Raw genomic sequence first — 10,991 nt, 5'->3', positions numbered from 1 at the left:
TGTGGGAAAGAGCAGGCAAACTCGCTCTCTGATGTCGCCTGTCTCATGCGCCCGGGTGCAATATGGCTGAATGCGTGCAGCCAACGAGCAACCGGAGCCGTAAGAAAACTGTTCCTGAGACTCTGAGCCTCTCCGTTCGAACTGTTTTTTTGATGGTGTATGAGGCTTTTCATGGGTTTTCATGGGTTAGTGGTGAACTAGTTCGGTTCTTCAGAAGAGTTCGTAGAAGGTGAGATTACCTGTACGGTGTGTGTTTTAGTGAACAATGCGTGTTGCTGATAATCTAAAGATTTGTGTAACTCTGGGGTTTTTTTTTTATCTTATTTACAAAAAATTCCCACTGCTGTAGTCTGAGTTTTGAGAAATGTTTGGGAGCTTTTTCAGCCCCGCACTGCAAAGATGACTAGTTTTTTTTAATATGAAAAGTAAATAAATTGGCTGTGTTAAAAATGTAAGTTTAATAAACCTAAAATAGTAAGTCAATAATCAATCAATAATCTAATTATCAATAAAATTAATCTATATTCCATTTTAAAAAATCAATAATCTAATTTACATTCTATGACCTTAATGTTTGAAGTTCAGTCAAGTCAACATTTTAAGACAGCCGGGTGACTTACAAATTATTACAAATCATTTTATACAAGGTATGACCCGTGATGAGAGTTAACCAATAGGGAGAGGCCGCTCAGGCCAGCACACTCTGAAGGCCTGTGATTGGTTTATGTCCTGCAGTGCAGGCGTCGGCAGGACGGGCTGTTTCATCGTCATCGACGCCATGCTGGAGCGACTAAAGCATGAGCGGTCTGTGGACATCTACGGTCATGTGACGTGCATGCGGGCGCAGCGTAACTACATGGTGCAGACGGAGGAGCAGTACGTGTTCATCCACGAGGCCCTGCTGGAGGCGGCGACCTGTGGACACACCGAGGTCCCCGCACGCAGCCTCTACACACACATCCAGAAACTCACACAGGTGCCGACTGGAGATACCGTCACTGCCATGGAACTAGAGTTCAAGGTCAGGACACGCAGTTACACACACACACACACACACACACACACACGCTACTTACATTTGCATATGACACTTATATAAATGCACTAACTGTGCAGGCATGTTAAGTCCACCTTATATTCATGAGTGTTCTGTATTCATGTTAAATATCTGCCTTCCTGTTATGATGAAAATTGTTATACACACAAAGTCCAGAGTAGCAACCATACGTGAGTCTCAAACACATGTCCTACAAGTCATAAACACGTGTCCCCAACATACGTGGGTCTCAAACACGTCCCCACCATACGTGGGTCTCAAACACACATCCTATGAGTCATAAACACATGTCCCCACCATACGTGGGTCTCAAACACACGTCCTGCGAGTGGTAAACACGTGTCCCCATCATATGTGGGTCTCAAACACACGTCCTACGCAAACACAGGTACTTTATTTATATGCAAGTGAATAAATGAGCAAGTGTGTGTATATGCAAGTTTAAGTTAACATTTGTATAAGTAGTGTGTGTGTATGCGCAAGTGTTTCGTATGTATGTGCAAATGTTTCATATGTAAGTGTGCACACTGGATTTTGTCCTAAATGGCATCCCATAGAAGCTCTGAGACACATGCAGCTACAGAAAGGAGATGTGTACTGCATGCACCACACATGTGCACAGAGGACACAGAGAAGAAAAACCTACCACACAAAGAGAACAGAAACTTTAGAATGTGTGTGTGTGTACTGTTCATCTGTGTGTGTGTGTGTTCCCTGTCTGTCACACCGTTGTCTCGGTGTGAGCTTGATGTGCCGTCTCCAGGGAGAAAGCTCTAAGTCTCCCACTACACGGCCTTGTTGTATTCCCATGGCGACTTGAGACAGTGTAGTGGGTGTCCATAAGGAATCTCCGCAGGGCAAGTTGGCACTGTCATGGGCTTGTGCTCTCTGGAATGCTGCGTGTAAATCTTGCCCGCCAGACGTCCAGAGCGACATAACGTGACCCTGACGCTTTTGTCTGGTTTCAAAGTTAAAGTGACGTTCGCTTAAGTAAAGTCTTCAGAAAAGTCATTGGAACCTTCTCTCTCCTCCTCACAGATGTGTGTGTGTATTTGTGTGTGTGTGGTGTGTGTGTGTATGTGTGTGTGCGCGTGTGTTTTTGAGGTTGTTTAGCCCCCCCATGTCTGCTTGTGATGTTCAAAGGAGGAGGAATTAGACTTTTCATTTGAAGTTTGAGAAAAAAGCACCTGGAAACCTCCCCACTCCCCAACTACACACATCAGAAACTAGAAAACACACCTCACATCAGACAAGGGTGTGTGTGTGAGCTGAACGTTGTTCTAGTTTCCTCGGCCCCCGTGTTCAGTGTGTGCAGACCCTAACCCACACATCAGAAACAAGGGTGTGTGTGTGTGTGAGATGAACGTTGTTCTAGTTTCCTCGGCTCCTTTGTTCAGTGTGTGCAGACGGAACTCGGCCCCGTTGGCGTGAGAATGTTTGCTGATACTTCATCTCCTCTGCATTCCTCACAGAAGCTGGCCAACCTGAGAGCACACACCTCCAGGTTCATCAGCGCCAACCTCGCCTGTAACAAGTTCAAGAACCGCCTCGTCAACATCATGCCCTTTGAGTCCAGCAGAGTGTGTCTTCAGCCAATCAGAGGAGTGGAAGGCTCGGACTACATCAACGCCAGCTTCATCGACGGATACAGGTAGGTGTGTGTGTGTGTGTGTGTGTGTGTGTGTAAAGATGAATAGAAATGCTTGATTTGATGTAACAGGAAACAATGTTCCATCAGTACACAAAGAAGAAGAATATTTATAGAAAACAATGAACAAAGCCAGCCATTCGGCTAAAATCCAGACACGTACGTTTATCACTCTCACACTCTCCCCCTGTCTCTCTCGCTCTCTTTCTCTCTCTCTGTCTCACGCTCTCTCTGTCATGGGCAGTAGGTGAGAGCAAGAGTCATGCTTTGTCTCAAGCTGTGTCTCTGTAGTTTATCGCTTTGTGCTGGCAGTTGTCAGGATAACTTGTTCTTATTGGCAGGACAGTCCATAACTTAGCCTGTGTTAGCACAGCCCAATAGGCACCGCCTGCCCTGCTCACTGCCTGACAGGTCACACACATGCCCATGAAGAAATAAAATGATTACCTGTCACTGCAGTTCTGCTCTGTTTGATCCCCTCAACACACACACACACGCACACACATACACAAACACACACACACACACACACACACACACACATGCACACACGCAGGCTTGTTTTGGTATTCATAGGAACATAGCAGAGCTACCATGTTGATATATACATACCTACGATATTGGAGATGACACTGCGGATCTGATTGGACTGTGGTTGGTAGAGGGGCAGAGTCTCAGTCTGGGTGTATGAGGAGGGGTGTGGCCTATGTAGGGTGTGTATGAAGATGGGTGTGGTCTATGCAGGGTGCATATGAGGAAGGGTGTGGCCTATGTAGGGTGTGTATGAAGAGGGGTGTGGTCTACGCAGGGTGCGTATGAGGAGGGGTGTGGCCTATGTAGGGTGTGTATGAAGAGGGGTGTGGTCTATGCAGGGTGCGTATGAGGAGGGGTGTGGCCTCTGCAGGAAATGTTTGGGGTTGCTAAAGGCAGGAGGACTCTGTAGGAAACTGCTGTTTCTGGAACTAATACGTCTGTTACTGTGCTGGGATAGCAGCTGTGTAATGAAGGGTTTGTTGTGCATGCAGGTGCGTGCGTGTTTCAAGTTTGGTTTATTTGTCACATACATAGTCATACACAGTATAACTCGCAGTGAAATGGTTTGAGAGTGCACTGTCCAAACTGAGGAAAATAACAGGGGTGCATAGGGAAATATATGTCTATATATATACAAAATATATTAACAATGTATGTACAATATATGTATAATATGTTTATATACACAATGTACAATGTATATATGGATATGGATATGTATGTACACAATGTACAGTTCCAGCTTACAACTGACATATTTACAGTCACATGGTGGTGGTGGTCCCCACAGTTTATCAGTTTCCCAGATTCAGGGCCCGAATGGCCTGTGCGAAGGACCTCCTCTTCAGTCTCTCTGTCTTGGTCTTCAGGGAGCGAAAGCGCCTCCCTGACCTCAACAGAGAGAAGAGCCTATTGTTGGGATGGGTGGGGTCCTTCACCATCCTCCTGGCTTTGGTCTGGCACCGCTTGTAATAGATGGTCTGCAGGTCAGGAAGTTCCGTATGAGTGATGCACTCTGCTGAACGCACCACCCTCTGGAGAGCTTGTCTGTCCTGCTTGGTGCTGTTCCCAAACCAGACTGTGAGGAGGTTATTTTCCTGGCACCAGTTCTCCAGGTGTTCAATCTCCTCCAGGTAGGTCCCCTCATCGTTGTCTAAGATCAGGCCCATGATGACGGTATCGTCAGTGAATTTGACTTGCTGAGGAAGTGTGTGTGTGTTTTTGGATTGCAGGGGCTTCCGTTTAACTTGCCTAATAAATGAGGCCATGGCCCTAATGAAGCAGACAAGTCTTTCTCTCTTGAGAAAACGTGCGTGTGCGTGTGCGTGTGTGTGTGTGTGTGTGTGTGTGTGTGTGTGTGTGTGTATTGGGGCGGGGGGGGGGGTGTCATTAGCTGCTGAGGAAGTGTTGTAGACTTTGTCATCATGACAGTCTGTACACAGCGAGTGCTTCCTGGTCCCCATGAGCCCCATTTAATGAGGATGATGATGGCGTGGAGGAAGAGGGATTGGATGTAAACATGCATTCACACCTGAGAAGTGTGTGCATACCTCACGTTCCACACACACACACACACACACACTCACACACACTCACACACACACACACACACACACACACTCACACACTCTCACACACACACACACACACACTCACACACACACACACACACACACACACACTCACACACACACACACACACACACTCACACACACACACACACACACACTCACACACACTCACACACTCTCACACACACACACACACACACACTCACACACTCACACACACACACACACACACACACACACACTCACACACACACACACACACACTCACACACACTCACACACACACACACACACACACTCACACACACTCTGTGTCTGGACATCTCAGCTTGAGTCAGTATATATATATATAAAATGTGTGTGTGTATATACACTCGAGAGTCCCACTTTAAGTAGCTTGCTTTTTTCCATGAAGTCACAGCACCCCCAAGTGTATGTTCAGTGTATGTGTGTGTAAGTGTATGTTCAGAGCATCAACATTGATATAATCCCAGCTCTGTGTGTGTGTGTGTGTGTGTGTGTGTGTGTGTGTGTGTAGGCAGCAAAAGGCCTACATAGCCACCCAGGGTCCCCTGGCAGAAACCACTGAGGACTTCTGGAGAATGTTATGGGAGAACAACTCAACCATAGTAGTCATGCTCACCAAACTCCGGGAGATGGGGCGAGTAGGTTCAGAAAAACAACAATCGAACATGGCATCACACACACACATACACACACACACACACACTCACTCACATGCACACTCACACATATTCAATTCACTCGCTCGTACAAAATCATACACACACTGACTTGCACTCATATAGGCACACACACTCACTCGCACAAACTCATACACACAAACACTCGCACACACTCACATACACACTCACATATTCAGTCACTGGCACACAGATTCACTCACTCACTAACTCACACACACACACACACACACACACACACGCCTCTTTTGGTTCTGTTTGAATCCACATGGATGTAAAATGGATGTTAATTCCCAGTCATTAATGTCCAGTTCCCTGACTCCTCTGATTATATACAGTCAGACAACCATGACTGTTTTCACCCTGCAGGAGAAGTGTCACCAGTATTGGCCCTCTGAACGCTCTGCTCGGTACCAGTACTTCGTGGTGGACCCGATGGCCGAATACAACATGCCACAGTACATCCTGCGCGAGTTTAAAGTCACCGATGCCAGGGTGCAGCTCACTTTCTTAATATTCCGTATGCCTTCTTGAGTGTGAAGGTGCCAGTCAGCTTTACCATGTAACTGTAACAGTGTAACACAGCTGTACCATGTAACTATAACACTGTTACACAGCTGTACTTTGTAACTGTAACAGTGTAACACAGCTGTACCATGTAACTAACACTGTTACACCGCTGTACTGTGTAACTGTAACAGTGTAACACAGCTGTACTGTGTAACTGTAAAACAGCTGTACTGTGTAACTGTAACAGTGTAATGCAGCTATACCGTGTAACCATAACAGTGTAACACAGCTGTACTGTGTAACTGTAACCCAGCTGTACTGTGTAACTAACAGTGTAAAACACCTGTACCGTGTAACCATAACAGTGTAACGCAGCTATACCGTGTAACTGTAACAGTGTAACACAGATGTACCATGTAACTATAACACTGTAACACAGCTGTCCCATGTAACTATAACACTGTTACACAGCTGTACCATGTAATTGTAACAGTGTAACACAGCTGTATCATGTAACTATAACACTGTTACACAGCTGTACCGTGTAACTTCTACACAGCTGTACTGTGTAACCGTAACAGTGTAAAACACCTGTACCGTGTAACCGTAACAGTGTAACGCAGCTGTACTGTGTAACTGTGACAGTGTAACACAGATGTACCATGTAACTATAACACTGTGACACAGCTGTCCCATGTAACTATAACACTGTTACACAGCTGTACCATGTAACTGTAACAATGTAACAGCTGTATCATGTAACTATAACAGTGTAACACAGCTGTACTGTGTAACTAACGGTGTAAGATTAAGGCTATAGAATTGCTTAGATAACATCACCCTTTCTATCTCAGGACGGCCAGTCCCGGACCATCCGGCAGTTCCAGTTCACTGATTGGCCGGAACAGGGGGTGCCAAAGACGGGGGAGGGCTTTATTGACTTCATCGGCCAGGTGCACAAGACCAAGGAGCAGTTTGGCCAGGATGGACCAATTACTGTTCACTGCAGGTCTGAGACTGCAGAACTCTTAACTGATGAGTGTGTGTGTGTGTGTGTGTGTGTGTGTGTGTGTGTGTGTGTATGTGTATGTGCGCGTGTGCGTGTGTATGTCCACGTATGTGTACGTGTGTGTGTGTGTGTGTGTGTGTGTGTGTGTGTGTGTGTGTGTGTGTGTGCGCATGTACTGACCTGCCTCCTGCTGTCCTGTAGTGCTGGAGTGTGTGTGTGTGTGTGTGTGTGTGTGTGTGTGCTGACCTGCCTCCTGCTGTCCTGCAGTACTGGTGTGTGTGTGTGTGTGTGTGTGTGTGTGTGTGTGTGTGTGTGTGTGTGTGTGTGTGTGTGTGTGTGTGAGTGTGTGTGTGTGCTGACCTGCCTCCTGCCGTCCTGCAGTGCTGGTGTGGGTCGTACAGGAGTGTTCATCACTCTGAGCATTGTGCTGGAGAGGATGAGGTATGAGGGAGTGGTCGACCTGTTTCAAACCGTCAAAACACTGCGCACCCAGAGACCTGCCATGGTACAGACAGAGGTAATCACAAACACACACACACACACACAGATAGAGAGACTCTGTAAAAACCACAGAGAGATCTGAGTAACTGAGTGTCTGTGAGAGTAAGAAAAATCCAGAGGGAGAGAGAGAGAGAGAGCAAGTGACTAAATGACCATGTGTGAGAGAGATAGTGAGTGAAGGAAGTGGAGCAGTGAGACAGAGATGGAGTGACATAGTGAGACAGAGACACAGTGAGACAAAGAGAAACAGAGACACAGTGAGACAGAAAGACAGAGACACAGTGAGACAGAGAGACAGAGACACCACGAGACAGAGACACAGTGAGACAGAAACAGAGAGACAGAGGCACAGTGAGACAAGGAGAAACAGACACATTGAGACAGAGACACAGAGAAACGTAGACACGGTGAGTCTTTGACTAACACAGTGGACACTTTTGCCTCTGGTCCAACTGCAGTGAGTCGCTCTGTAAAGAGAATCTCAGTCTGGAGTTACTTCATGATTTTTCCCACTACCACATGAACATACATCTTCATGTCCTACAGAGAGAAACGTTATTCACTACCAGAGAGGATTAAACCTTAGGATGCATATAACATAGTGTGTGTGTGTGTGTGTGTGTGTGTGTGTGTGTGTGTGTGTGTGTGTGTGTGTGTGTGTGTGTGTGTGTGTGTGTGTGTGTGTGTGTGTGTGTGTGTGTTTCCAGGACCAGTACCAGTTGTGTTACAAGGCAGCTCTCGAATATCTGGGCAGCTTTGATCACTATGCAACGTAACCGCTCACAAAACTCACCAGAAAAGTCCTGGAACGCCCAGATCAGCGAAGCTCTGTCGGAGCCAGACCCACCCCACCTATTCAAACCACAGGCCATGGGAGAGAGCCAGGGACACAGGGAGGGACAGCGAAAGAAGAGGAGAGCATTAAAGAGTTCTGTGTGGGCACGGGGCCTTCACACTTTCATCCTGTGGACATCCTTTTTCAGAAAGCACCCCAAAACAAACAAACAAACAAAACAACATCAAGCGTGCTGGTATCTCTAGTACTACGGCACCTGCTGTCTCTCTGTCTTGCTGACAGTGCAAGTTACTTTATTGATTTTTTAAGCTTGCCATTTTATTTGCCATCATGTTATTCCTTATATTTGCCATTATTATTATCATTACCATGACTATATAAAACAGCTGTACCAGAAACCCAGTATTTTTGTCATTTATGATATAAGGGGTCTATTTGTTTTTTATTTTATTTTTTTATACATTGCTGTTGGTTTCTGGTCTATTTTATTATCATATAGTCTCTTACATTTAACATAGAGGCATGAATTTTTACATTTATGGCATTTAGCAGACGCTTTTATCCAAAGTGACTTACAATTGTGACAACCTGAGTAATTGGGGGTTAAGGGTCTTGATCAGGGTTCCAACAGTGGCAACTTGGCAGTGGTGGGGCTTGAACTGGCAACCTCCCAATTGCCTGTCTAATACCTTTGCTGCTGAGCTACCACTGCCCCTGTCTAGTTTTACATGTACTGGAGCACCGGTGATAAGTACAGCACTCACGCCGCTAGTTTTGAGGTCGTTCTGTTCGTTTTAACGATGTAGTCCTTGTCAGACAGTCACAGGGGCATCTCTTACACACCTGCTTGTCTCCTGATCCCCACACAACAATTATCAATGTTAAAGTGATCAAATGGTGTGATCTGAGAATAATTACCCTGTATAGATTCTCAACTTCAAAATAGCTGTAAGACTGTGATTCTATATTTTTTCTGGAACCTTTAGCGCTAACACAGCGAGAGCAAGGCCATGTGCTGACTCGCTGGAGACTCCGTTCTCCCACCGGCCTGGCGGCTGACCCGCCTGAAATGGTCGCACTTGTAGAGCGATTGGCCGCCTCTCTTCATCTCATTTCAGAAAGATGAAACGTTTGAACTGGCAGCTGAACTCACTCAGCTGACCACGGTGACAGAATAGAACTGGCTGGAAGAGGGAATACCCGTATGTAAGGGAAGTCTCATTGTCCGTACGAGTGCATACAATTCCATATGGTTCTGGATCAGTCATTCCAATCATATCTCAATGTGGTTCAGAAGGACAGGCTCCTACTCCGAAACAGATAAGTATCACTGCATAACAAAGCATTTTCCCAACCCACATCCCCAAGAACAAAGCAACATGGATTCATGGGACCAGGGCAAATGATGCAAACCCAAGGGACTGGGGCAAATGATCCATTTCACTTTGTGTTCGCACCAAAATGTAAGAGGATTCAATCTGTTGTACATGCACTCTGTTTTCTATTTGCTAATAAAAAGAAAAATAAAAAGAGAAAGAATATGTTCCAAAAAAACCTCGATGTCAATAAAGTTTAATAACTGGGTTTTGTATATTGCTGATGTGACTCTTCTGTCACAGTGTTACTGTGTCCATTCCCTAGTGTGCACACACGCACATACACACTTACACATAGAACCTTCCTATACAAACACAAACACTACTCCAGAACATATGCTTGCACACAGTCACTCTAACAAACATATACACTCCTGCACCCAACACACACAAAGGCCCCTCCAACACAAACACACTGACCCAAACACATCCAAAACAACACACAGGCAGTCACACACAGAGACTCTTCCAGCAAATCGATATAGCTACATACACCCCTCTTGAACACATATACACTTGCACCAATGCACATATGCACACAGTCATCTCTAGAGCATGCCAAGACTTTCTCAGTGCACATACATATATACAGTTTCCTCTGATGTACACACAAACAGCATTTCATGTGCTGCAAGCATACACAAACACATGTCCCCATGGTGGTAAGTAGCCCTCTAGTGTCTGTCTCCCACTGTTTCTTATCCCAGACCAGCCAGCACAGAGCGTGTGTGTGTGTGTGTGTGTGTGTGTGTGTGTGTGTGTGTGTGTGTGTGTGTGTGTGTGTGTGTGTGTGTGTGTGTGTGTGTGTGTGTGTGTGTGTGTGTGTGTGTGTTTGCGCGTGTGTCTCAACCACTGGTACTGCAGTATCAGTTTGTCTTGCACCTGGAGAATTTAGTCCTATTCAGACACACTCAGATCAGTGCAAAGGTACGTATTATAGCAACTGTGTGAAAAAGGGTTAATTACAGTAATTAGACCCAGTTTGTTCCTTTGGGGTACGGTCGGAGCTGCCACACTGCTCTGTACGTAGTGTTTAATGGATAACGACTGGTGTCTGCCTGAACGAGCCAGTACAGAACTCAAATCAGTGTCTCCGTTTTTATTATAATTATAATATAATTATAATATTTTTATTATAATGGTCTAGGGTAGAGATCAAAAGATCACACTCAGAATTCTGTAAATAGAAATTAGAACTTTGAGTCCTCCAGTTCCTAAAATAAAATGGTCTTTAATGCAATTTCTAAACTTTTTAATATGCTTTATTGGTCTTCTTATTATTAT

General features: G+C 45.4%; 1 protein-coding gene across 10 annotated transcripts in view; it reads left to right on the top strand.

Annotated features, from left to right (window-relative positions):
- The window catches only part of ptprfa (protein tyrosine phosphatase receptor type Fa), a 156,034-nt gene extending 146,112 nt beyond the window's left edge, over nt 1-9,922 (top strand). For all 10 annotated transcript variants that reach the window (XM_081718427.1, XM_081718426.1, XM_081718424.1 and 7 more), the window contains 7 exons: nt 736-1,021; nt 2,530-2,708; nt 5,350-5,476; nt 5,885-6,010; nt 6,880-7,034; nt 7,416-7,551; nt 8,243-9,922. In XM_081718427.1, coding sequence (XP_081574553.1) covers nt 736-1,021; nt 2,530-2,708; nt 5,350-5,476; nt 5,885-6,010; nt 6,880-7,034; nt 7,416-7,551; nt 8,243-8,311 — 1,078 coding nt within the window. In that variant the 3' untranslated portion in view covers nt 8,312-9,922. The remainder of the gene's footprint in view (nt 1-735; nt 1,022-2,529; nt 2,709-5,349; nt 5,477-5,884; nt 6,011-6,879; nt 7,035-7,415; nt 7,552-8,242) is intronic.
- The last annotated feature ends 1,069 nt before the right edge of the window (nt 9,923-10,991 follow it).

This window comes from Electrophorus electricus, chromosome 7 (assembly GCF_041902795.1).
Source record: "Electrophorus electricus isolate QZ-2024a chromosome 7, ASM4190279v1, whole genome shotgun sequence".
NCBI classification, from domain to species: domain Eukaryota; kingdom Metazoa; phylum Chordata; class Actinopteri; order Gymnotiformes; family Gymnotidae; genus Electrophorus; species Electrophorus electricus.
This window is presented reverse-complemented; position numbering and strand designations above follow the sequence as displayed.